The following is a 22,564-nucleotide window of genomic DNA, read 5'->3' on the forward strand; positions in this document are numbered from 1 at the left end:
CCCCCCCTTCTCTTTTTCCATTACTCTCACAAATACACACATTCCCACACAAACACACACCCACACACACAAACACACTTTGACAAACGGAAAACACTCCCTTCCCATAACCTGAGCTATAACACTCTTGTCCTCCAGCAGTCTTTCCAATTCAACTTAATGACCCATACGGCACCCGTGTGCCTACTGCATTGAGCGGGTATGTGCTCATGTAGCACTCAGCAGAACATATTTAGGCTCGGGGGGGAGTCAGTCTTCTGCCACAGCTTCTTAACAACCCTGTGCTTACTTGTGTGTGAGCTGTACATCTTCATTTTTCCTCCTTCAGAACGCAGAGGCGTGGAACAACCTCTCCACGGCCTACATCCGCCTGAGACAGAAGTGAGTACTGTATAGTCCCTCCATCTGGACCATTAACCTGTCAATGATTGAACAGAGTTAGGACTCTGAAAGATATACAGTTCAGTCATAAGTATTTCAGTTGACAGGCTCAATGTTTGAATGTCTCCTTGTTTTGAATTTAGGGTCCCTCAGTCGAGAGCCTTCTCTCCACAGCTCACACACAATTGACTGGACTGAGATTAGCTTTAGGGTGAGGCATTATTTTATTGAGCCAACTGGTTTTGGAGGCTCAGCGGGGCCTTGAAGACCCGTGTTTCTCACTCACCCACCCATCCATCCACCCACCACCCTTGTGCCGGCTGACACATAGAGTAGGACCACAACAAAGACCGAGGAATCAGACCTTAATCTTCTCTCTCAGCCCTGATATCCCTGAGGTTCTCCAGCCACTTCCCCTACCGATCCAGGACCTGTCACTCTCACAGAGAGAGGGACTCGCACTGCCAGCCAGGAGGCATCCATTCAGCCTGACAGTATTGATTTTTGGCTGGAGAGAGGTATCAAAGAGTAGCACTGATTTACACGCCAATGAAACAGATTGATGTTACAATGCTTTTTTTCACCCCACTCCAACTCCTCTAGTCATTGGTTGGGTCACGTAATGGACCTCGATGCTTTTCAATTACTTTAAAAACTCACTAGGCAGTCGTGATGGGAAAGATAACATCTCAGCACCCTCCTGATTTTACCACAGGACCTAGGTGAACCCCAGCTGACCATGAGGCTGGCATCAGACAGATTTGTTAGGCTCAACTCAATTAGGACATTCCCCCCACTGCAAGATGGGCAGGTTCTCTTATTTCCCCTGAAAACCACAATCTCTTCCTGGCAGAACTCTGTCTGGGAACTAGGAAGCTCCATGGTTTCTTTATGGGGAAACCTTCCCCCTCTGCCCCTGATCAAATCAGCCCTGTGCTTTCAGGCCTGAAATTAAAAAGCGGGGAGACTTCTACCTGGTTAGCACCGCTGCTAAATCAGCTGAAGTGGCTCTGTTAAAGAGCCTGTAGCCTGTGGTGTGTGAGTGCCGGTGGATCAGAGAGAGAGTATCAGGGCGGTTGTCACGGTGAACTGCTAACTTATGTAGCCTGCGTCTCACTGAGATGTCAGACACAGGGGGCAGGCAGCCATGTCAGTCAGGCTTGGCTATGGTCCACCTCTGGACAGCTGCTGAGTTACAGAGATACAGGCACCTCACCTGAAATAGTGACTCATTACTGAACTGTAGAAATGACTGGTAGGACCAAATCCTGACTTATGTAATTCAAATTTGCACATTGACGGTCATGCATGTCTATGTGCATCTCAATTTAGTTCTCATCCCGTAAGACTTTGTAAGCTGCCCCTGAGGAAATGGTGAGCACCAGTCATGTAAAAGTACTTTCCATGGCACCACTAATTCCAGCGCCTGTCTGTCCCACTGTCTGTCAGGACGAAGGCTTTCCGCACCCTGCAGGAGGCTCTGAAGTGTAACTACGAACATTGGCAGATCTGGGAGAACTTCATTGCCGTTTGCACCGACGTGGGAGAGTTCGCAGAGGCCATCAAGGCCTACCATCGCCTTATGGACCTGAGGGACAAATTCAAGGATGTGCAGGTAAAGATAGTGCCCACAGGCACCGATCTAGGATCAATTTACCATATCCTAAAATCACAACCGTAGCCATTTAGGGGAAAATACTAAACTGACCTCGGGTTAGTGTCAAGGGGCAACTTCACCCTACTTGGTTTAGAAAAGAACAACTTTTCCCTTGTTTACAGGATTATTTCTAAAATGGAAACATGCTGTGCTACAGTAACCCAGCTACCTTTCCACCCACACTGGTTCCTGTCACAGATAAGTCCCATGTCATAGCTTGTTCACATCTAGGAGCAGTACGTGTAAAGGATTTGAATACGCCCGGCTCCATATGCCACCAGGAGTGTGCCTTTAATGGCACCATACGCCTCATCTGCTCGTTCCACGGCGCTGCCCCACTAACAACCAGTCGTTAACAGCACCCACGTCTCCCGTAAGGAGAGGAGCCTGGGTAGGCTTTCTCAGCCGTGTGAGATTCAGGCTCCACGTGTTCCAGGGCACAGAAGGGTCCACTCCACACTCGCCCTCTCTTAGCTCCATCACAGAGCCCAGGGCCTTCTAGAGGGTGACCCCCTTGGGAATGAAGACTATATACAAGAGGTTGCAGTCTGTTTGAGAAGAGCCCTCTGCCACCGCCACCTGCTACCACCTCTTTAATACTGAAACCACTTGGGTCAGAGAGCTCGCCTAAAGGAGACCTGAACATTCTGGGCCTCTATGACAACACACCACTTGACCACCAGTCTATCATTTTGCTGCGGCTCTTATCACGATTTCTAATGGAATGTCAGGTGTCGATATTGCAGTGGGATCCGCAGACCTTTGAGGACCCTACTAACATTCTCTGAAGATGTCCCTGCAATATATCCACGGCAATAGTTATACACTGCCTGCTAGGCTTATCAAGCACTTTCATTTGGTTTCATTAGAAAAAAATCTACATGAAAAATCTGAATCATCGCTGGCTAATTGGAAACCCACCAACGCTTACTAAATAGAAAATGAACTGTCGACTTTGAATAAACGAGTCCAAACATAGCTACTGAGCAAAACGGCAATATACTGTATAAGTCCTGAGCCCCGGAATACATACAGAGCAAATCACTTTAAAGAAGATGTTCCAGCACGGGTGTAAAAGCTCTAAATAACAGAGCTTTAGGTGTCTGGAGGTTGGGTGCTCCTGGGGGTCCGGTCATAATCCCCAGCCCTCGCCTCGTCCCGCGCCACCACTGTGGCGCCACTTAACATGCACAGCCCTGGTTGGATATGTTTCATTGCCTTTTCTAATTAGCTTGGCAAAGTCAGTGGGGGTTTGATCAAAATGTGTTTTCCTTTCCTTCCCTCCCTGTCTTTTTTGCTCCTCTCTCTCTCAATAGATTCATTTTTAGCTTGGCAAGATGCTAGCGCCTCATCAATTAGGATTGGAGATGTAAACGCACAAGTTGAAAAGGTCGCAACCAGCCACCCGCTGCTGTAAAATATATGTCCCCGTAATTGGGATGTGGATTCACATTCTTTAACTCTGTTCCCCAACAGTCTTCTCTCTTTTTCTCCTTCTGCACTTTACTCTGTGTTGTGTGGGAACGATTGGTCAGTTCCTCAGGCTTCATCTTATTTGGCCTTTGAGCATCAAATTAAAAGATGTTCCCATCGGGTTTGAGTCCTTAATGTGGTCGTCTGATTTAACAGCCTGTCCCCACTCACATAATATGCGTAGTTTGGTAGCACTATTTTAGTTGCTGACATTGAAGTCCCCATCCGTTTCTTCTACCTGCCCCCTCCCCATCCCTCCTCCACCAAATGTATCCTTGATGTAGCACTGTTTCACTTAAAAGCGCTTGTATTTGAAGAGAGTATTTGCAATTATTTGGCATGCCTGACTCGCGTCTTTGAATTGTATTTTGAATTGTGTGACAAGGTGACAGTTAACATCATACATACTTCATCAAATCTATTCCTGTAAGTGCTTGTTTTGTCATCAACTTACCTTTCTTTCCTCTCCCTCTCTTTAATTCCATATTGTTTGTTTTCTGAGACTGTTTTTAGTTTATACAGTACTGCATGGCTGAGGGGGAGAGTACTTTACAACTGTCCTCATGGGCCAGGATGCATTCCTCTTCTATGGAATGTTGAGAAGCAACTAGAGTGGAATTAGTGACTTATGAGGACCTCTGTCACATGCCCCTCCATATTCTCCGTATCCAGTGGATCCTAGTGATGAATTGTGGGTTATGATGGACACACACACTCACACATTCCTTTGAGACAGAAAATAATTATTTCCCCCGTAAAAAAAAAAAAAAGAGAAGAAAATGGATCAAATCTCTCGTTACTCGGCTTACATCAAACCTTTACTCCGTTTTCCATCCTGCTCTCTCCCCGTGGGAGGATATTACTTTTCCTCTTCATTTCACACTATAACCGGATACAGCAGGAATCTGGGAGAGTGATCTGTTCAATTTCCCCTTTAACTTGAATCACAAAGTCCCATTTAGGGATTTAATTTGATACACATTTTCATCGTCGACAGTCCGATCTGATGAATCTTGTCTGAGACCTTCTAGGCTGAAATTATCTTCAGACGTTGAGGTGCCCCAGTGGCAGAAGAGAGCTATCAATCAACATTAACACTCATTTACCCAGCACCTCCCCTCCCCTGATTTCCCACAGACTTCCTCCAGCTACTGTACCAGTAGAACAGATAACTGATAGGTCAGACCAACCCCTTCTCAGAGCCAGTAGGCAGAGGGCCTCTGCTATTACCCACACAACCCCCATCTCACATACACACAACCCCCATCTCACATACACACAGATTATTATTATGAAATGTTTTATCCGGTATGAAGACAGAGTATCTTTCTTTGGACCACACACAAACACCGACCGGCATCTTATCTGAGGGTCCGGAGAGGAGTGTATGTGTGTAGCAAGATACTTGCTGCACCGGTATGGTATTCAGAATGACATTTGTGCCAGCACACTTAAACTGTGAAAACCAGGGACACACTAGATGTCTATGTGTCAGGGGAGAAGCTCCAGGTGGTATCCGATTTTAAGTACCGTGGCATCATACTTGATTCCAACCTCTCTTTTAAAAAGCATGTGAAAAAGGTCATTCAAATAACCAAATTCAACCTAGCTAAATTTCCGATTTATACGAAATTGTTTGACTACAGAGGTAGCAAAACTGTACTTCAAATCTATGATACTCCCCCACTTAACATACTGCTTGACTAGTTGGGCCCAAGCTTGCTGTACAACATTAAAACCTATTCAGTCTGTCTACAAACAGGCTCTCAAAGTGCTTGATAGGAAGCCCAATAGCCATCATCATTGTCACATCCTTAGAGAGCATGAGCTCTTGAGTTGGGAAAATCTTGTGCAATACACCGACGCATGTCTTGTATTCAAGATCCTCAATGGCCTGGCTCCCCCTCCACTCAATATTTTTGTTAAACAGAAAACCCAGACATATGGCAGCAGATCCACAAGGTCTGCCATGAGAGGTGACTGTATAGTTCCCCTAAGGAAAAGCACCTTTAGTAAATCTGCATTCTCTGTGAGAGCTTCCCATGTCTGGAATACACTGCCATCAGACACACATAACTGCACCACATATCACACTTTCACAAAATGCTTGAAGACATGGCTAAAGGTCAATCAGATTTGTGAACATGGTCCCTAGCTGTGTGTTGCCACTCCATGTTGTCTGTTGTCTGTAGCTTGTGAGGTGTGGAAACACTTTGTTGCTTTTATGAATTTTGTCTTGCTGCTTTTTGTTTTATGCTGCTCTGTCTGTATGCTACGTCTTGCTTGTCCTATGTTGCTCTGTCTGTATGCTATGTCTTGCTTGTTCTATGTTGCTATTGTCTATATTGTAATTGTTTTTAATAACCTGCCCAGGACTGCGGTTGAAAATTAGCCGGTTGGCTAAAACCGGCAATTTTACTGAAATGTTGATTAATGTGCACTGTCCCTGTAAAAATAAAAATAAACTCAAACTAAAGAGCATCTATAGACAAGTAGTTTGTTACATGCAAATGGTGAGAAGGGAAACTAATTTAAATCAGAACTCCCGTGGAACTGCACTTTGGGGGACTGTAAAAAAGGGTGAGGTAGGAAGAGCGATATAGTGAAAGAAGGAGAAGGGAGAGACACTCCCGGATTCCCAAGAGACGGCTGTTGTTTTAAGGGCTGAGACGACCGCCAGTTGGGAGGATTCATCCTCGCCTTACCTACTGTCCTGCAGTAGACCACACACATTCTGGAACAGCCCTTATAGAAGTGCTCTCGTTTCAACAGATCTCATTTATGATCTTCTCTTACACAGAGAGTGCTACACAGATAACATTCTTCAAATTAATTATCAAACCATTTTACTGGATTGTACTTTTAATGGCCTTTAGTCATTCAAGAACTTTGCATGATTGCTAGGAGCTTGGCTATGCCATTATTCAGTTGGAAAGCCATCTGGAAGGTTTAGCCCCAGGTATAGATACAGAACAGTTGTCTGTGAAGCCTGGTTATAAGGTGTTTGATTGTCTGGTTTGGACCAGATTTATTGTAAAGGGGGCCTTTCTTCTCCCTCATGCCTGTTGAAGTTCACACCACTTACAGCTTTCAGATCTGCTTCCTCACAGATTCTCTTCCTCCTCCACCGGCGGGGCACGCCACAGTCAACTGGAGACTAAACAATAATCTAGTCGAGCAGAGGCAGTGTGCCAGCCCGCCTGCAGCTGAACTTACTAAGAGCTGGGTCATTTGGTAACTCGGTGTCAAGACTCTGGGATGGAGTCTTTAAACAGCCTCTTTAGACATGCAATTTGGAAGTGATTTTCAAACACACAATCATCCTTCAAGAAATGCATGGGCTCTTCTGGTGATTCAGTCACCGTGAATGTGAAATCCCTCCCTGTAAGTGGTTGTATGGATATGTGCAGTATGCTAGAGGTCTCATTCACCTTTGGCTACATTTTTCCTGTGAACAATCAAGTGGGATAAAGTAAAAGGCTTGGCTCAGCGAACACCTGGGTTTCAAGCTGTTCACTAACAGGCTTTCTGCTAGTGCCACGACTTCAAAGGGAGCTGGCTTAGCTAACTTCTGGGAAACCAGGCCCCCCACCCTGGCACGCGCATGGTAGACATACACACCAACTCAAAGACTAGCATGGGGAGACTCACACTTGCACACAGACGCGTGAGGAGATGTACAGATCTTGCAGTTTACCCCCTCCGACTACCCCGCACACACACCCCTCCAATCGAGACCACACATACCCGCACGCACACACTGCCATGGGGAGATACACTCACACACACTCCCCACAGACTACACAAACGCAGGGGAGACATCTCCAACCCTTAGCTCACACCTTTCACCATTCATCTGTCTCTGTTTCCTTTCCCCTGCCTTTACTCAGCTTGCTCAGTGTTGGTATTCGGAGCAGTGCATGAGGGCTTCACAAATAACATTCCCCTGGACAGACGGGATAAGGCCCGTGAACGCTGCTGAACTTCCTGGCTTTGAGATTCTTCTCATTGATATCATCCTCTGTCTCTCCCGCTTGTTGCTTATGGAACACGTTAGTATATATAGCTATGACTATGACATGCCCGTGTGTGAGTGAGTGGTGTGTATTGCGTTGTAACTTGATTATTTGTTTTCAGCGTGCTGATGATACCATTTTATTATTCATATGGGAAAGCATTTAATTAATGTGAACAAAGAGGGTGAGGTCATGTTTTGAAATCCAGCGTTGCTCTGCCCTCGGCTATTTATTGAAGCGCTTTTAATTGTACTGCGTGATGATCGTGACTGTGCATACATTTCCATTTTTTGTTACAATAGAAAACAAGTCCCATGAATTCTTGGCAGTTTTATTCCACTCTATATTCCACTCTCAATGCCAAGCATATTGAATTTGAGCGGGGGGCAAATGCTACCCATTCAGTTGGGTGCGAGGTGAAATTGAAACCAAGTGCGAAAAGCGTCTGTGTGAAATAGCCTCCTGCTCAGACGGCAATCACTAAACTAGAAACGGAGGATGACACAACCACGCAACATTGAGGCAACCCAAATGGTTTATGTTGAGAGAGGACATATGTAATTTAAGCCAGTGTGGTCAGGTTCACACACCAAACCACAACCACCCGCTTTAAACAAGCAGTCGCTCCACTCTTTCCGACTCCTCCCACTTCAAACCAGAGGAGTGGTCCGTTCACATTGTCACTCTCCTGTGTTCCAGATTCTAGAGATCCTGGTGCGAGCGGTGGTGGAGGACATGACAGATAACCATGGCGACCAGGCATCGTCTCTGCGGGCCAAGGTCCAGGAGCTCCTGGGGCGCGTCACGTCCCGCCACAGCACTGACGCTGAGATCTGGCGTCACTACGCCCTGCTCTACGGAGACGGCCACAGCACCAGGCCTGAGGACAATGAGAAAGTAAGGCCCTCTAACATTCCTCTAACGTCCCCGTGACATTTGACTGTGCAGACGCCACACATGAAATATACTTTGTGAGCTCGGAGGGGAGGTGAAAAAGTCATTATTGTAATGGACTTGGAGCCTGTTAAAAGCTATTTATAGGCTCATTGATAACTCATAAGCGATGGTAACTAATGGTGAGCAAATTGCACGTGGCCACACAGTGATAGATGGCTCTGTGTATTCTTGTCATACGCAGTGTGCTGTTGATAAAACTGTTCCTTAATCATGTCCTAAGCGTGACTTGTGAGGACAGTCCTGTTATGTAATTTGTCTTTCCACTGCCTCTCATAGGCCAGTCACGTCACAGCGATGATTTCTGTTAATTTTCTATTCATTCAAAGTGTTTACTTAGTGTGTTCATTACAACTCAAATGGATTGGTGTGGCCAACCGATTGGTAAGGGTTTATGGCTTCATGGGAAGTTAATATTTAATTAAAAATGGTAGCCCACAACATTCTGTGTGTTGGGGAGATAATTGTTTTTCATGGATTTTCTTGTGTGTGTGTGTCAGGCTTTGCAGTTCCTGTCCAAGGCCCATCGCTGTGAGGTGCAGGTCAGCGGCTGGGAGAAAGACACTGGGGCCTTCAAGAAGGTGATAAGGAGAGCCATAGATCTTGCCAACGGTGAGTGACGCACTCCCTGCCCCTACACGCATAGACCTTATCCCACATACTGTGGCAGGTACAGTACCAGTCAAAAGTTTGGACACACCTACTCATTCAAGGGTTTTTATTTTTACTCTTTCTGACATTGTAGAATAATAGTGAAGTCATACAACTATGAAATAACACATCAAATCATGTAGTTACCAAAACAAATGTTTTAAATAGACTTTAGAGTAAATTAGACCAACGCCTTGCTTTTAAAAATGAATCTTTCAGCACATTACTCAGTGCTCACAGCCCCCTAGACAGGCAGTGTTGTTGCGCGAGGTGGGATAGCTATGGCGTTAGGATTCCGATTTGCTTTGAGCATTACCAGATATGAAACAAAACGGCAGAAATACTTAGAAAACAGCTACTGCAGCATTTATTTTTGCTATAAAATCACAACTAGCACTCGTGCCATACTTGACTTCATTTTTTTATGAAATGCTCGCACTGTTGAGCCTTGAGTGAACCACCTGCAACGTGACTGGTGAATTAGACATTCTTACCCGACAATACCAAAATCTACCCACATTTGGTGGGTGTTAATTTTAGGCCCTGTCTCACACACACGTTTCTTCGACACACCTGAGCCACACGTGAGCCGCCGCTTATTGGCAGAGACTTTCGAACACTCCATCACACTTGATGTCACGTCTCCTACAGGCCTTTGCGTCAGGCCGCGTAGGGAGGAGACCTGATGGATTGCAGACAAGAGAAGAGTAAAAAAAGACAAACAAGCCGCTTACCCCACTGCCCTCTACGAGACACAATCCCGATCCAAACAATTGCTTTGCGTGTTAGTGTGGAGGGGGTTGGGGGGTGGAGTGGAGATGGAGACAGCAGGCAAAGGAAGGAGAGTGTCCTACAGGAGAACTCCATTAAAGTTGTTAATCTCGAGAATCCCCAGGTTTTTCATTACAGCCGGATGCTGTGTTGAATTAAACATAAGAGGGAGTCAGGATAACACGGTAGGAATAGCAATGTGGAAGGACTCAGCCCAGCCTTCCCCAACACATCTCTGGGGTTGATGTTGTCGCTAGGGCTCATCTTCACTCAGGTCACACACCTTTTTTCTCACATGTGCACACACACACACCTTACATACACTTAATTCCTCACACACACAGGCTGTGGTAGGTATCCCAAAACACTCCCACATGCTGCCCCTTTCCTTCAGCCTGTCAGAAAAGACCCAGAGAGCTGTTGATCTTAATCATTTATAAGAGAGACAGGCTTAACTAATGGATCAGAACTAGAGGTCGACCGATTATGATTTTTCAATACCGATACCAATTATTGGAGGGCCAAAAAAGCAGATACCGATTAATCGGACGATTTTTATTTATTTATTTGTAATAATGACAATTACAACAATACTGAATGTACACTTATTTTAACTTAATATAATACATCAATAAAATCAATTTAGCCTCAAATAAATAATGAAACATGTTCAATTTGGTTTAAATAATGCAAAAACAAAGTGTTGGAGAAGAAAGTAATATGTGCCAATATGCAGTATGTGCCATGTGTGTGCCATGTAAAAAAAGCTAACGTTTTGAGTTCCTTGCTCCGAACATGAGAACATATGAAAGTTGGTGGTTCCTTTTAACATGAGACTTCAATATTCCAAGGTAAGAGGTTTTAGGTTGTAGTTAATATAGTATTTATAGGACTATTTCTCTCTCTATACCATTTGTATTTCATATACTATTGGATGTTCTTATAGGCACTATAGTATTGCAAGTGTAACAGTATAGCTTCCGTCCCTCTCCTCGCCCTTATCTGGGCTCAAACCAGGAACACATTGACAACAGCCACACTCGAAACATCGTTACCCATCGCTCCACAAAAGCCACGGCCCTTGCAGCGCAAGAGGAATAACTACTCCAAATCTAAAAGCGAGTGACGTTTGAAACAGTATTAGCGCACACCCAGCTAACTAGCTAGCCATTTCACATCGGTTACACCAGCCATTAGGCTGATAGGCTTGAAGTCATAAACAGCGCTATGCTTGCGAAGAGCTGCTGGCAAAACGCACAAACTTGCTGTTTGAATGAACGATTACGGGCCTGCTGCTGCTCAGTCAGACTGCTCTATCAAACAGACTTAATTATAACATAACACACAGAAATACGAGCCTTTGGTCATTAATATGGTCGAATCCGGAAACTATCATTTCGAAAACAAAACGTTTATTTCAGTGAAATACGGAACCGTTCGGTATTTTATCTAACGGGTGGTATCCCTAAGTCTAAATATTATTGTTACATTGCACAACCTTCAATGTTATGTCATAATTATGTAAAATCCTGGCAAATTAGTTCGCAATGAGCCAGGCAGCCCAAACTGTTGCACATACCCTGACTCTGCGTGCAATGAACACAAGAGAAATGACACAATTTCACCTGGTTAATATTGCCTAACCTGGATTAGTAGTTATAACTAGTGATTATGATTGATAGTTTTTTATAAGATAAGTTTAATTCTAGCTAGCAATTTACCTTGGCTTCTACTGCATTCGCGTGACAGGCAGGTGCAATGGTTAGAGCATTGGACTAGTTAACTGTACGGTTGCAAGATTGGATCCCCTGAGCTGACAAGGTGAACATCTGTCGTTCTGCCCCTGAACAAGGCAGTTAACCCACAATTCCTAGGCCATCATTGAAAATAAGAATGTGTTCTTAACTGACTTGCCTAGTTAAATAAAGGTATAACAATAAATCGGAAATGGGCGCCCAAAAATACCGATTTCCAATTGTTATGAAAACTTGCAATCGGCCCTCGGCCATTCCGATTAATCGGTCGACCTCTAATCAGAACCCACCAAGCCCTTCTACTACAGCCTCACTCGCTCAACTCAACTTTGTAACCTCTATGATGGGCCTGGACACTGCATCCACAGAGCTCGGAAGAGAGGGATGAGAAAAAGTAGAGTGATGAGAACGAGGAGGGTAGAGCAGAAGAGGTCTTCATCCATAAATCACGCCGTTTTGACCTTTCGTGCTCTCGCGGCTGAAGGGGACCATACAGGGAAAAGGTGTAGCGCAGATAGAGAGAAGAGACTGCCGCTTGTTTTCCTTTCCTCGTGCGAGAGCGAGATAAAAGGTGTCGTGTAAACACCAAGACAAAAGACTGCGATGCAGGGGAAATAGCCCATCAATATCATCACTGGTCTCAGGAACATAGCTTTTGTTTAGGTATGTTTCTCAAAGCAGCACAGGATAACACCAGTTCTTCTGAGCTTTAGTCATCACTTTGTGGGGGTCATGAATGGTGTTTGTGTGGATGGTGTTTCATCCTGTTGAATGCAGATTCACTGTGAAGTGTTCCAGAGGGCATTTTGATTATCTTATCTCGGACAGTAATCACAGGAGTGATTAAACAGGCATTGGGGAAAAAGGTCTCGTCTTATTATTAATTTGCAAGCTGCCAGGCCACTCGTGGCGGGTTTGAGCGGGGAAGTGTCTTCAGCGTAATGAGATGAGGCCCACTGAAGTGTCACTGACTTCAGAAATCTCCCTGAGGGAGGTGGAGCGCCCATTAACCAGTCCCAGGAGAAATGACTCACACACGTGTAGTATAACCCACAGTCATGTGTCTATATGAGACCTGTTAGTCATGCATAGGTCCATGGTGCCACAGTGTCTCACCAGGGCAGGTAGGTCCATGGATGCCAACCCAGAAACCCCTCATCTCTTCTGACCCTTCCATGATGGGTGGTTGTCTCCTTCCAGCAGTCACTCATTTTAATAGACATAAATAAGGGTCTTTGTCTTTTAATCACAAATATTTATGTGCTAATAGGTATTTTCTGTCTCTATTTCTCACATTTCTGGGTTCACAGTGACCCTCAGCTGTAGTAAAAAGAAGAGTAACCCCCAGGAGGCATTGCCGATGTTGTCCTCCACTCGTCTCAGCCTGAGAAGCCTGGCCACCAAAGCCAAGGTACAGTACACTTGGTCTTGATGCCAGCACGCCACCACATCATACAGATGTATCGGACTGCTCACATCAAGTTAATCCTGAACTACTTCACCAACCTCACGTTTTTTGCGATAACGTTTAACCAAATGTAGTCATTTAATTTCTTTATACTGATTTTCCTCAGCAACTGCACACAGATGTTGCTTCTGGGGAGATCCATGTCGACCTGATTGATGAAGTCAAAGAGCTGGAACAGCTTATCACGGAGCTGCAGGACCAGAGTGGCCAGCTGCGCAGCGAATCAGCATGAATGCATCACTATAGACACACCTCTAAGGACCTCCTACAGTAAACTTATCCCAGAGCAGACATGGCTACTAGGGACAATGTGAGGAGACCTGCACCCCTCACCCTGGTCCTTACCAAGAGTATTTTACATGCTTTTACAGGGAAGAAGAGATGCAACTAACTGTAAAGGACTGTGATACACTCGTATGTACTAAATGTAATTTTGTATGTGCTGTTTGTGGTATAAATCATAGTTAAGGAATGCTAGCTCAACCCCAGGTCATCAAAAAGACACCTTCTCTGCGGAATCTATAGAAATCAGGAAGTGTATGCATCCATACATTTTACAAAGATGAAGCCTTATGATCATAGAACCACGCTTGCCTTGTTAGAATGTATTAGTCATAAACCCCCCCCCCCCCCCCCCCCCCCCCAAAAAGCTGGAATCCCGCAGGCGCAGTGAGAGCTCTGCAGATGAGATATGTACGAATGTGAAGCAGGACAGGAAAGTGTGGACGTTCATCACCAGGGAAGCACTCGGCCATGAAAGTATCGCCTCACTCACACAGGACAGACACCATAGAGGCAGCCCCCGCACAGTACCGCTATCTCATCATCATCATGCCTCGGGCCCCGGGGCTACAGACAGATCCTACCATCTTCTCCTCATGGATTTTCTCTCCCAAATAAAAATGACCTTGACATTGCCTTTGTTTTATCATACTTGTTGTTTTATTGCTATCGTAGAAATGTTTTTCTTTGCCTGTGCCTCTGTCATGGACTCTGTCTCTGCCTTGCATTGGAGGAAAGGCCTACAGTGTAGGTGACTTAGGGAGAAAATTACTTTTATACGAGTAGATATGGACATGTGTTATCGACTGAGTATACCAAATATGAGGAACACCTTCCTAATATTGAGTTGTACTTCCACCTTTTGCCCTCAGAACAGCCTCAATTCGTCAGGGCATGGACTCTACAAGGTGTTGAAAGCATTCCACAGGGATGCTGGCCCATGTTGACTCCAATGCTTCCCACTGATGTCCTTTAGGTGGTGGCCCATTCTTGATACACACAGGACATTTTTTAGCGTGAAAAACCTAGCAGCGTTACAATTCTTGATACAAACCAGTGCGCCTGGCACCTACTACCATACATCGTTCCAATGCACTTACATGTCTTATCCATTTACCTTCCGAATGGCACAAATACACAATCCATGTCTCAATTGTTTCAAGGCTTAAAACTCCTTCTTTAACCTGTATCCTCCCCTTCATCTACACTGATTTTGAAATTGATTTATCAAGTGACATCAATAAGGGATCATAGCTTTCGCCTGGTCAGGCTATGTCATGGGAAGAGCAGATGTACTTAATGTTTTGTATACTCTGTGTATGTCATAGCTGTAGTTCTCTTTCATGAAATTTGATTTGATGTTATCGACTCCGTCAAAATAAAGGTAATTTGTTATAAAAACGGCACATTATTTTTTCAATCTGGTGACAATTTATGGATTGGGAAGGACGTGTGCATCACCCATAAGAATAATGTATCAATACATTCCATATATTCAACAGGTCTTGACTACACAATTTGTTTGCATTCCAAACCACTCGATCATAACCAGATTTCTGTCCCAAAATGTCAGTCATTTAATACAAATGTGAAATAATGGTCATTACTAGAGTTGTCATTATTTACTATCATATATCCAGCAGACACAGGGAGAATATAGTTATATCTGCCTGCTAGTTGTAATATAACTCTTCCAAGTTGTCAAACATAACACTGATTTGCTGCCATGACGTCATACATTTGGAGAGGCCTCCCTTTGAAGCAGGGAAACAGAGGATGCTTGTTCAACCTCCTGTTTCTTCTCAACATTCCTGGTGTTTCTTAGTGACAACTTGACAACATCCTCATAAAGTACCAACTGCAGCTGAAATACAATGGTAAGGTCATTGTCTACGAGCAACACCAAAATGGCATCACGTTTCATGATATTCATTTTGGTATGAATAAGGAATCAATCATCAGGATGGGTAGTTTTTGGTCAGGACGTCCATGAGCAATAAGATTTATCAGAACCTTTATCAGAAGAGCAACATTCTGTATAGAAACATTGTGACCTGAAAGCTCACTGACTGAAAGATTTTGCATACAGCTTGTGCATGTCTATGTTGATCCCTTCCCACAGACTTGCTAGGACTTCAATGTTTTCCAGAACATCTTAAGACTTCATTTCAGACTCTGGCTGTGTTTGCTGGGCACATGTACAGTTATGGCACATGAGACTTACCCAGATTGAATCAGTGACTGGAGGATTGCATTTCTACCCAGCTACACTACATTACCAAAAGTATGTGGACACCTGCTCGTTGAACATCTCATTCCAAAGTCATGGGCATTATTATGGAGTTGGTCCTTCTGCTGCTATAACAGCCGCCACTCTTCTGGGTAGGCTTTCCACTAGATGTTGGAACATTGCTGCGGGAAATTGCTTCTGTTCAGCCACGAGAATTAGTGAGGCTGATTTTGGACGATTAGACCTGGCTCACAGTCGGCGTTCCAATCATCCTAAAGGTGTTCGATGGGATTGAGGTCAGGGCTCAAGTTCTACACCGATCTCGACAAACAATTTCCGTTTGGACCTCGCTTTGTGCACGGTGACATTCTCCAAACTTTTGCCACAAAGTTGGAAGCACAGAATTGTCTAGAATGCTCTTTGTTTGCTGTAGCGTTATTTCATTTCACTGGAGCTAAGGGGCCTAGCCCTAACCATGAAAAACAGCCCCAGACCATTATTCCTCCTCCACCAAGCATTAAAGTTGGCACTATGCAATTGGGTAGGTAGCGTTCTCGTGGTATCCGCCAAACCCAGATTAGTCCGTCAGACCTCCAGATGGTGAAGCGTGATTCAGCACTCCAGAGAACGAGTTTCCACTGCTCAAGAGTCCAATGGCGCCAAGCTTTACACCACTCCAGCCAAAGCTTGGCATTGCACATGGTGATTTTAGGCTTGTGTGCGGCTGCTCGGCCATGGAAACCCAAAACTGAGTTTGTATGGCTGGTTGCTCAATATTATGCACTTGTCAGCAACGGGTGTGGCTGAAAATAGCTGAATCCACTCGTTTGAAAGGGGTGTCAACTGTTGTGTATGTGTAGTGTATTTCATGTTGCATCATTGGTGATGACACGTGCTTCACCCTGTCTTTCTCCGAGGATCTGTCCCCTTCTCCGAGGATGCTGCTCCACAGACACTGGGTTCTGGTTACCATTACCTCGTGTGTCAAATTCAGAGCAACATTTCCCAAACCGCTCCTTTCCGCTCCCTCATTCTCGAGGGCTTTCTTTTTTTCATCTATGTATGACACCACTGTATCCAGTATCCCCCAGAAGAGGTTGGTGGCACCTTAATTGAGGAGGACAGACTCGTGGTAATGGCTGGAGCGGAATAAGTTGAATGGCATTTGATGTTTGATGCCATTCCATTTGCTCCATTACGGCCATTATTATGAGCCGTCCTCCCCACAGCAGCCTCCTGTGGTGTCCACCCACTTCAAACCTCAATGGGGGACAGAGGTTTTAAGACAATTAGATGTCCCTCACTCAAGAGAACCAACGTCATAAGACTTCACGGTACTGTGCCTGTTTTCCGAAGCGCACACAATGACTCAATGGGGCTCATTTTCATCTGGGTGTAGGCCCTTAAAACCACTGTGTCTGCTCCATAGTGCATGTCTTCAATGAATTCACTCCAGTACTGGAATATCCCCTGCAATCCTCAATGAAAGAAATGTTGAAGAATTTACACAGGGTTTGCTGGTAACCCTGCTGTGTAAGAGGACAGCGACTAGGGATAACTGTGGGAGAATAGAAGCCACCAGGAATGGCCCCAGCACAACTGTTGACAAGAGGGTTGTTGGATGAATAACGGTGCACACATGGCTTTATAAATATTTGGTAGTTTATAGTTTATGACGCATGGTAGTTCCTTTATGATTTATGCAGGACATTATGGGGCAGAAGTACAATAAAATGGAGGACTATAACAGCATATCGCCTACATACATATGTATGTTATTTATAAATATTAATTATGAACTGTTACATGAAGTAGTTGTACACATTACATTTGGCTTATTGGGTGTTATTTTATAAATGGTCATTATTGTAAGCATGTTGCTATACTCTTATCACTCATTAACTTGCTGTACAACCTGGGTTATGCCTGCTGTCACTTTGGGGAGAGCGCGCGCTCTTGCCGACAGCAAGTAGAAAGTACATGCGTCTTGAGGAATGGATTGCCTTTAGATCTTTGGGGACTAGGAATCTTTTACAGTCTATGCTAGGAGCCCTACGCACTCCAAACTTCTTCTTTTTTTTTAGGGTTCAGCCCCACAAGTGTGTTCCAATAAGCGTCCCACTCCTGACGTCATGTCTGCTGGAGATTGGCTGTTCAGTTCTGACACTAACTCCTTTACACAGTGAAACTTTTTAAAGAGTTTTCAATCTCATCTGCAGGGTAAAATATTGCACAGACATAGCCATAGCAGCCGTAACATCTGCTGTCCAGCTCCCCCCTACCCTGAACAGGGATAAAGGAGTGTTATATTCTGTTTTTAGATCCATGATCACGTTTTTACATTTATTATTTACTATTTTATTTTTCACTTTTTAAAGTTTAAAGATAACTAACTACGTTTTTAGTTATCGTTTTTAAATTCGGGCTGCAAGGCGAAGTATAGACGAATATGTTCAGGGATATAGAACTGTTTTACTTGCGTTAAAGTCGGGAGTTTTTATTTTCCAGATTCAGACTGCGCAGAAGAAACATCCGACCATCAAGGAATTTGTGATAAAGTTTTCAGAAAGTATTCTGTCTTTACGCGTTTACTGCCTGGATATGGCTTGGATCAGATGGGACCTCTTGTTTTCTATAGGTTTATTCATGTCACCAGCATTTGTGTCCACGGATCAGAGTGGCTTTAGGAGATACTACGTGTTGCAGCCAGGTCCGGGCGGGACGGACAGGGTACATGTGAGTTCCATTTCTTCGCGCTCCAGTGCCACAGGACAGCCCCATGCCTACAATGTGGAGCTCACGGCCAGTTACGGTAACCAGGTCCGAACCCGTAGGATGGGCAACCAAGCGAACCCGATCCCGCTTCGCCAGGATACACAGTTTACTCAGCACCAGCAAGTCATTCGGCAGACCAGCCACAACGTTCACCAAAGTCACCAAATGAAAATTTCAGGGTAAGTTAACCAGTGGGTGTCTGAAAATAGTTCCTGTTACAGAAGGGTTCATCTGTCTGTCTATAGGCTACTTATCCTCTTGGATATCAAGGTGGTCTGGTATACAAATGTATTGCCTATGTTGGGTCAACGTACTACTTACTGTACTGTAGTCATGCACCTGGTAAAGGAACTCGCTTTTAGTCTGGCCAAAGTATTCACTATACTAATTAACATGAACATACAGTATGATGGTTGTTAAATGAATAGTCTGCAAGACCATCTTAAATGATACAGTGCATTTGTTTCTGGTAGACTTTTGATATTTCTGACATATCAAAACACGTGCAATACTGTAGGCTACTTGTTTGAGACATTTCAACGAATTCATTTCAAGTTCAAGTTCAACTTTATTTTTATTTTTTACCACTTTCAAGTTGATACGAAATAAGGAAATGTATTAACATCCACTCAAAAGAGAGAAAGAAAAACAGCTAATTTAAAGCACTAAAGTTCTAAAATAATAAAGTATGCTCAAAGGAAACTAAGTAGTCAAGCAAAATGGCACAGATCCTGTTGTATTCAGGAGCAAGACCAGAATTTGCAGGGCCCCAAGTCGCAGCACTCTCAGATGTATGATTAGTGGGAAATTCCCACAGTCTCAGCACCAGGCTAGGGACTCCCAGCTTCACCTCCAATAAAAGGAAACCCCAAAAAAACAGATCTGGCCCAGTTTTACTGGTTCATCACAGGCTGGGTGGCACAGGTGGGTCACTCGGCCCACCAGCAAGTGAGTTTTAGGCAAAATGAGTTTGTCTTGTGTGTGTGACAATGCTCGATCTCTGTCTCTGGGTGTTGTTGCAGGGTGAATGTCTGTGGAGGGCAGTGCTGTCACGGATGGAGTAAGGCCTCTGGATCACAGCGGTGCACCAAGCGTGAGTATCCACTACCACAGCCGAGCCGCTGCCACAGGCGGGCCAAAAAGGTGCAGAGGTTCAAAATGTTCTTCCAAATTCTTGATGACAGTCTTGGATTCACTATATATTGTACATGGCACCTCATAACTTATTCCTTTGGAAAATGTACACAATCGTCTTTACTCCCGTTGTTCAGCAGGCAGATCTGTGCCAGAATACCAGCATCATACTGAATATATATATAATCTATCCAGTATACCTACGTCACCTACTCTACTTGGAAACTCACCCAAGCATGCATACATACATGCATGCGCACACACACACACACGCACGCACGCACGCACACACGCACGCACGCACGCACGCACGCACGCACACACACACACACACACACACACACACACACACACAGATACATACATACATACATACATACATACATGTATGTATGTTTTGAAGGTGCCTTCAGATGATTAGCAGTAACAGATTGGAGAACAGCACCTTTCTATGCTACTCTCTATAAATAACTGGCATTGCTGACAGTGACTCTGCCCACCTGGGAACAATGACAGGACTGTCACTGTGTTAGGGCCCATGTTGCAGAGTCATGAGAACACTGTTATTGCATAGGAGTAGGCGCACAGGGTCGGCCCGAAAGAGAAACAGGTTTGGAGTGTTTTATACCTCTTGGCTCGGCCCCATCATCTGGATCTCTTTCCTATTCCACCGTGAGGCTTTGCCAGCTGGTTATATAAGAGACAGACGGTCTCTCTGCGCCGAGTCTGGTGGACCTCCTGGGGAAACCAGGGCTTACGTTTTAGTCTAGGACCCCTGATTCATATGTTTTATAGGCCCAGCGTGCCTGCACTACTCTGGTCTGCTCCCACTTAAGACTGTGCTCCACTTAGTAGACTGGCATGGTCTCCTTGGCATGGTCTGAGGCAGCAGAGGTTGGGTGGGGGAGTGGGTGCAGGCATGCAATCCACCGTGGGGGAATGCTACTGTTTACATGGGAACGGGAAACGCTGTGCATGGTCTGAGGCAGCAGAGGTTGGGTGGGGGAGTGGGTGCAGGCATGCAATCCACCGTGGGGGAATGCTACTGTTTACATGGGAACGGGAAACGCTGTGCATGGTCTCTGGAAGAGAACCAATAGTGGACATTCCTACACTACCCAGGGCTTTAATTGGTCCTTTTGATGTCAGGATCAGAGTCCAGTATGCCCTACTGTAGCTACATGCTGGAATCTGGGGGGACAGGATGGAGTAAGATGAAATGTTACAGGGAGTTTCAACGACTGCTTTTTTACAAATCTACGAAGATCTTTGTGCCACTAGATTTATTTTACTGTACAGTTGCTCTTTCTGGGAAAATGGCTTTATGTTCTTATTTTCTCAGCTTATCCCCAGGTCATCTGGTGTTCACCGCTCAGTTCATGATTTTTCACTGGCCATGATATTAATATTTACAGTAGTATAGCACCAGGGAAGCACTGTGAGGAGAAGTTCCATTCATCTATAGCAATGAATTGCTTTAGACAACCCTAATAAATATGATGAATAATGCAACTATGATTGATGAATTAGTGTAACCGACCAATGCATATGCTTGGCTTTTCTTCCTTATTTTCATTGTGCTTGTTTTTTCCTACATGGAAAAATATTATAATAACTCACTCCTGGGCTATAGTCAGTCATATCTTTTATGGATCGCTCTCTATAGCTTTTGCTCAATTAGTTTTTCAGGATCAGCTCTTTTCTTTTCTCTACCTACCTTGTCACTGAAAGTAGACTAGGTTGTAAATCCACCCCCTAAATGTTTCATGGGGTTTGATTTCCAGGACACCCCAGCCCCCACTACCCTCATCGAAAATGCTAACAAAAGGGTTCCTTAATAGATATTCATTTTGTTTGTTCTGGCAACGCCTTACACGTGGCCTGCTGGCATGCTGCATAAAGTGCTCTTTCAGGTTGTCAGTCACGCCAGCAACCTCCCACCAAGGCAAGCCCAGCTTTTCATTTTGCGGGTTGCTAGTAGAAGCTGTGAAAATCTTACCATACATTACCGCTAGGATATTAATCCATGATATTTTTCATGCCAAGCCACCCACAATACATACTCAAGAATGTATGTGCATTTAAGAGTCAGTGTAGCTCATTTTAAAACGTTCCTTAAACAGTGACACAGAGAGCTGAAAACCTGGCCTATTTAATACATAGCAAATGGACCAAGCATGTTTAATCGGGAAGCTGTTATTGCCATTCTTTATGACATGACATCATGCTGTAACCATGACACTAATGTTGATAATATGTTATACATGTTTTACACCTTAGATTAGATTGTTTGTTTATTTATTTGTTTGTCTTAATGGCATCCAGACAGTTTTAACCATGTGATGCAGATGTTACAAACACCTCTCTGTCCTCTTAATGGACTATAATATAATATAGATGATGAGCAGACATCCCAAGGATTTATTCAGTCTATTCCTGACGCAAAGAAGGTAGTCTAACGACACGTGATTGTTGAATTGCAGAGCGGAATAGCACTCTGTTTTTTTCTGCTAGATTCAAGACTATCCCCAACAGAAAATAGCTTGTAGTATTAATAGATATAATAACAAATGCCACTTAACATTCACTTTTATACAAAGTGACTGACAGTACAGTGAGTGCATTCATATGTGATCCCTGTGGGTATTCAATACACGACCTTGGCATTGCCAGCTCTTACCAACTCTGAGCTGTGTATTACCACACGGGAGCAGTCATTTCCTGTACCTATTCTATCTGCAGAACTGCAGTGTTCCTCTTTAGTATTACAGCTGTCCATAACCATATTGCTGCAAGTTCAATTCAAGAGAATAAAAAGACAGGAGTAGAAATTAAAGATAAAGATTGTTAGACTTTTTTTTGTCTGAGAGAGACCCGCATTAGATGGTCTTCCAGATCCCTTTGAGGTTCAGGCAGCAGCGTCTCCATCAGGCTCAATCCCTCCGCTTCCACTGGGGTCTGGCGGGGCTATGTACAATGTGGAGCCGCATGGTAATCAAACGCTTTTTAAAGCTGCCC

General features: G+C 44.4%; 2 protein-coding genes across 8 annotated transcripts in view; both read left to right on the top strand.

Annotated features, from left to right (window-relative positions):
• ttc27 (tetratricopeptide repeat domain 27) overlaps window positions 1-14,042 on the top strand; it is a 119,573-nt gene extending 105,531 nt beyond the window's left edge. The window contains exons 15-20 of one of the 2 annotated variants that reach the window (XM_020481718.2): window positions 329-381; window positions 1,831-1,996; window positions 8,227-8,424; window positions 8,982-9,093; window positions 12,968-13,068; window positions 13,232-14,042. In XM_020481718.2, coding sequence (XP_020337307.1) covers window positions 329-381; window positions 1,831-1,996; window positions 8,227-8,424; window positions 8,982-9,093; window positions 12,968-13,068; window positions 13,232-13,357 — 756 coding nt within the window. In that variant the 3' untranslated portion in view covers window positions 13,358-14,042. The remainder of the gene's footprint in view (window positions 1-328; window positions 382-1,830; window positions 1,997-8,226; window positions 8,425-8,981; window positions 9,094-12,967; window positions 13,069-13,231) is intronic. The other variant, XM_020481719.2, reaches the window with a different exon arrangement.
• Window positions 14,043-17,856: 3,814 nt separating this feature from the next.
• The window catches only part of LOC109888965 (latent-transforming growth factor beta-binding protein 1), a 138,054-nt gene continuing 133,346 nt past the window's right edge, over window positions 17,857-22,564 (top strand). For all 6 annotated transcript variants that reach the window (XM_031823465.1, XM_031823468.1, XM_031823471.1 and 3 more), the window contains exons 1-2: window positions 17,857-18,591; window positions 19,435-19,505. In XM_031823465.1, coding sequence (XP_031679325.1) covers window positions 18,239-18,591; window positions 19,435-19,505 — 424 coding nt within the window. In that variant the 5' untranslated portion in view covers window positions 17,857-18,238. The remainder of the gene's footprint in view (window positions 18,592-19,434; window positions 19,506-22,564) is intronic.

Source organism: Oncorhynchus kisutch, linkage group LG4 (genome assembly GCF_002021735.2).
Source record: "Oncorhynchus kisutch isolate 150728-3 linkage group LG4, Okis_V2, whole genome shotgun sequence".
NCBI classification, from domain to species: domain Eukaryota; kingdom Metazoa; phylum Chordata; class Actinopteri; order Salmoniformes; family Salmonidae; genus Oncorhynchus; species Oncorhynchus kisutch.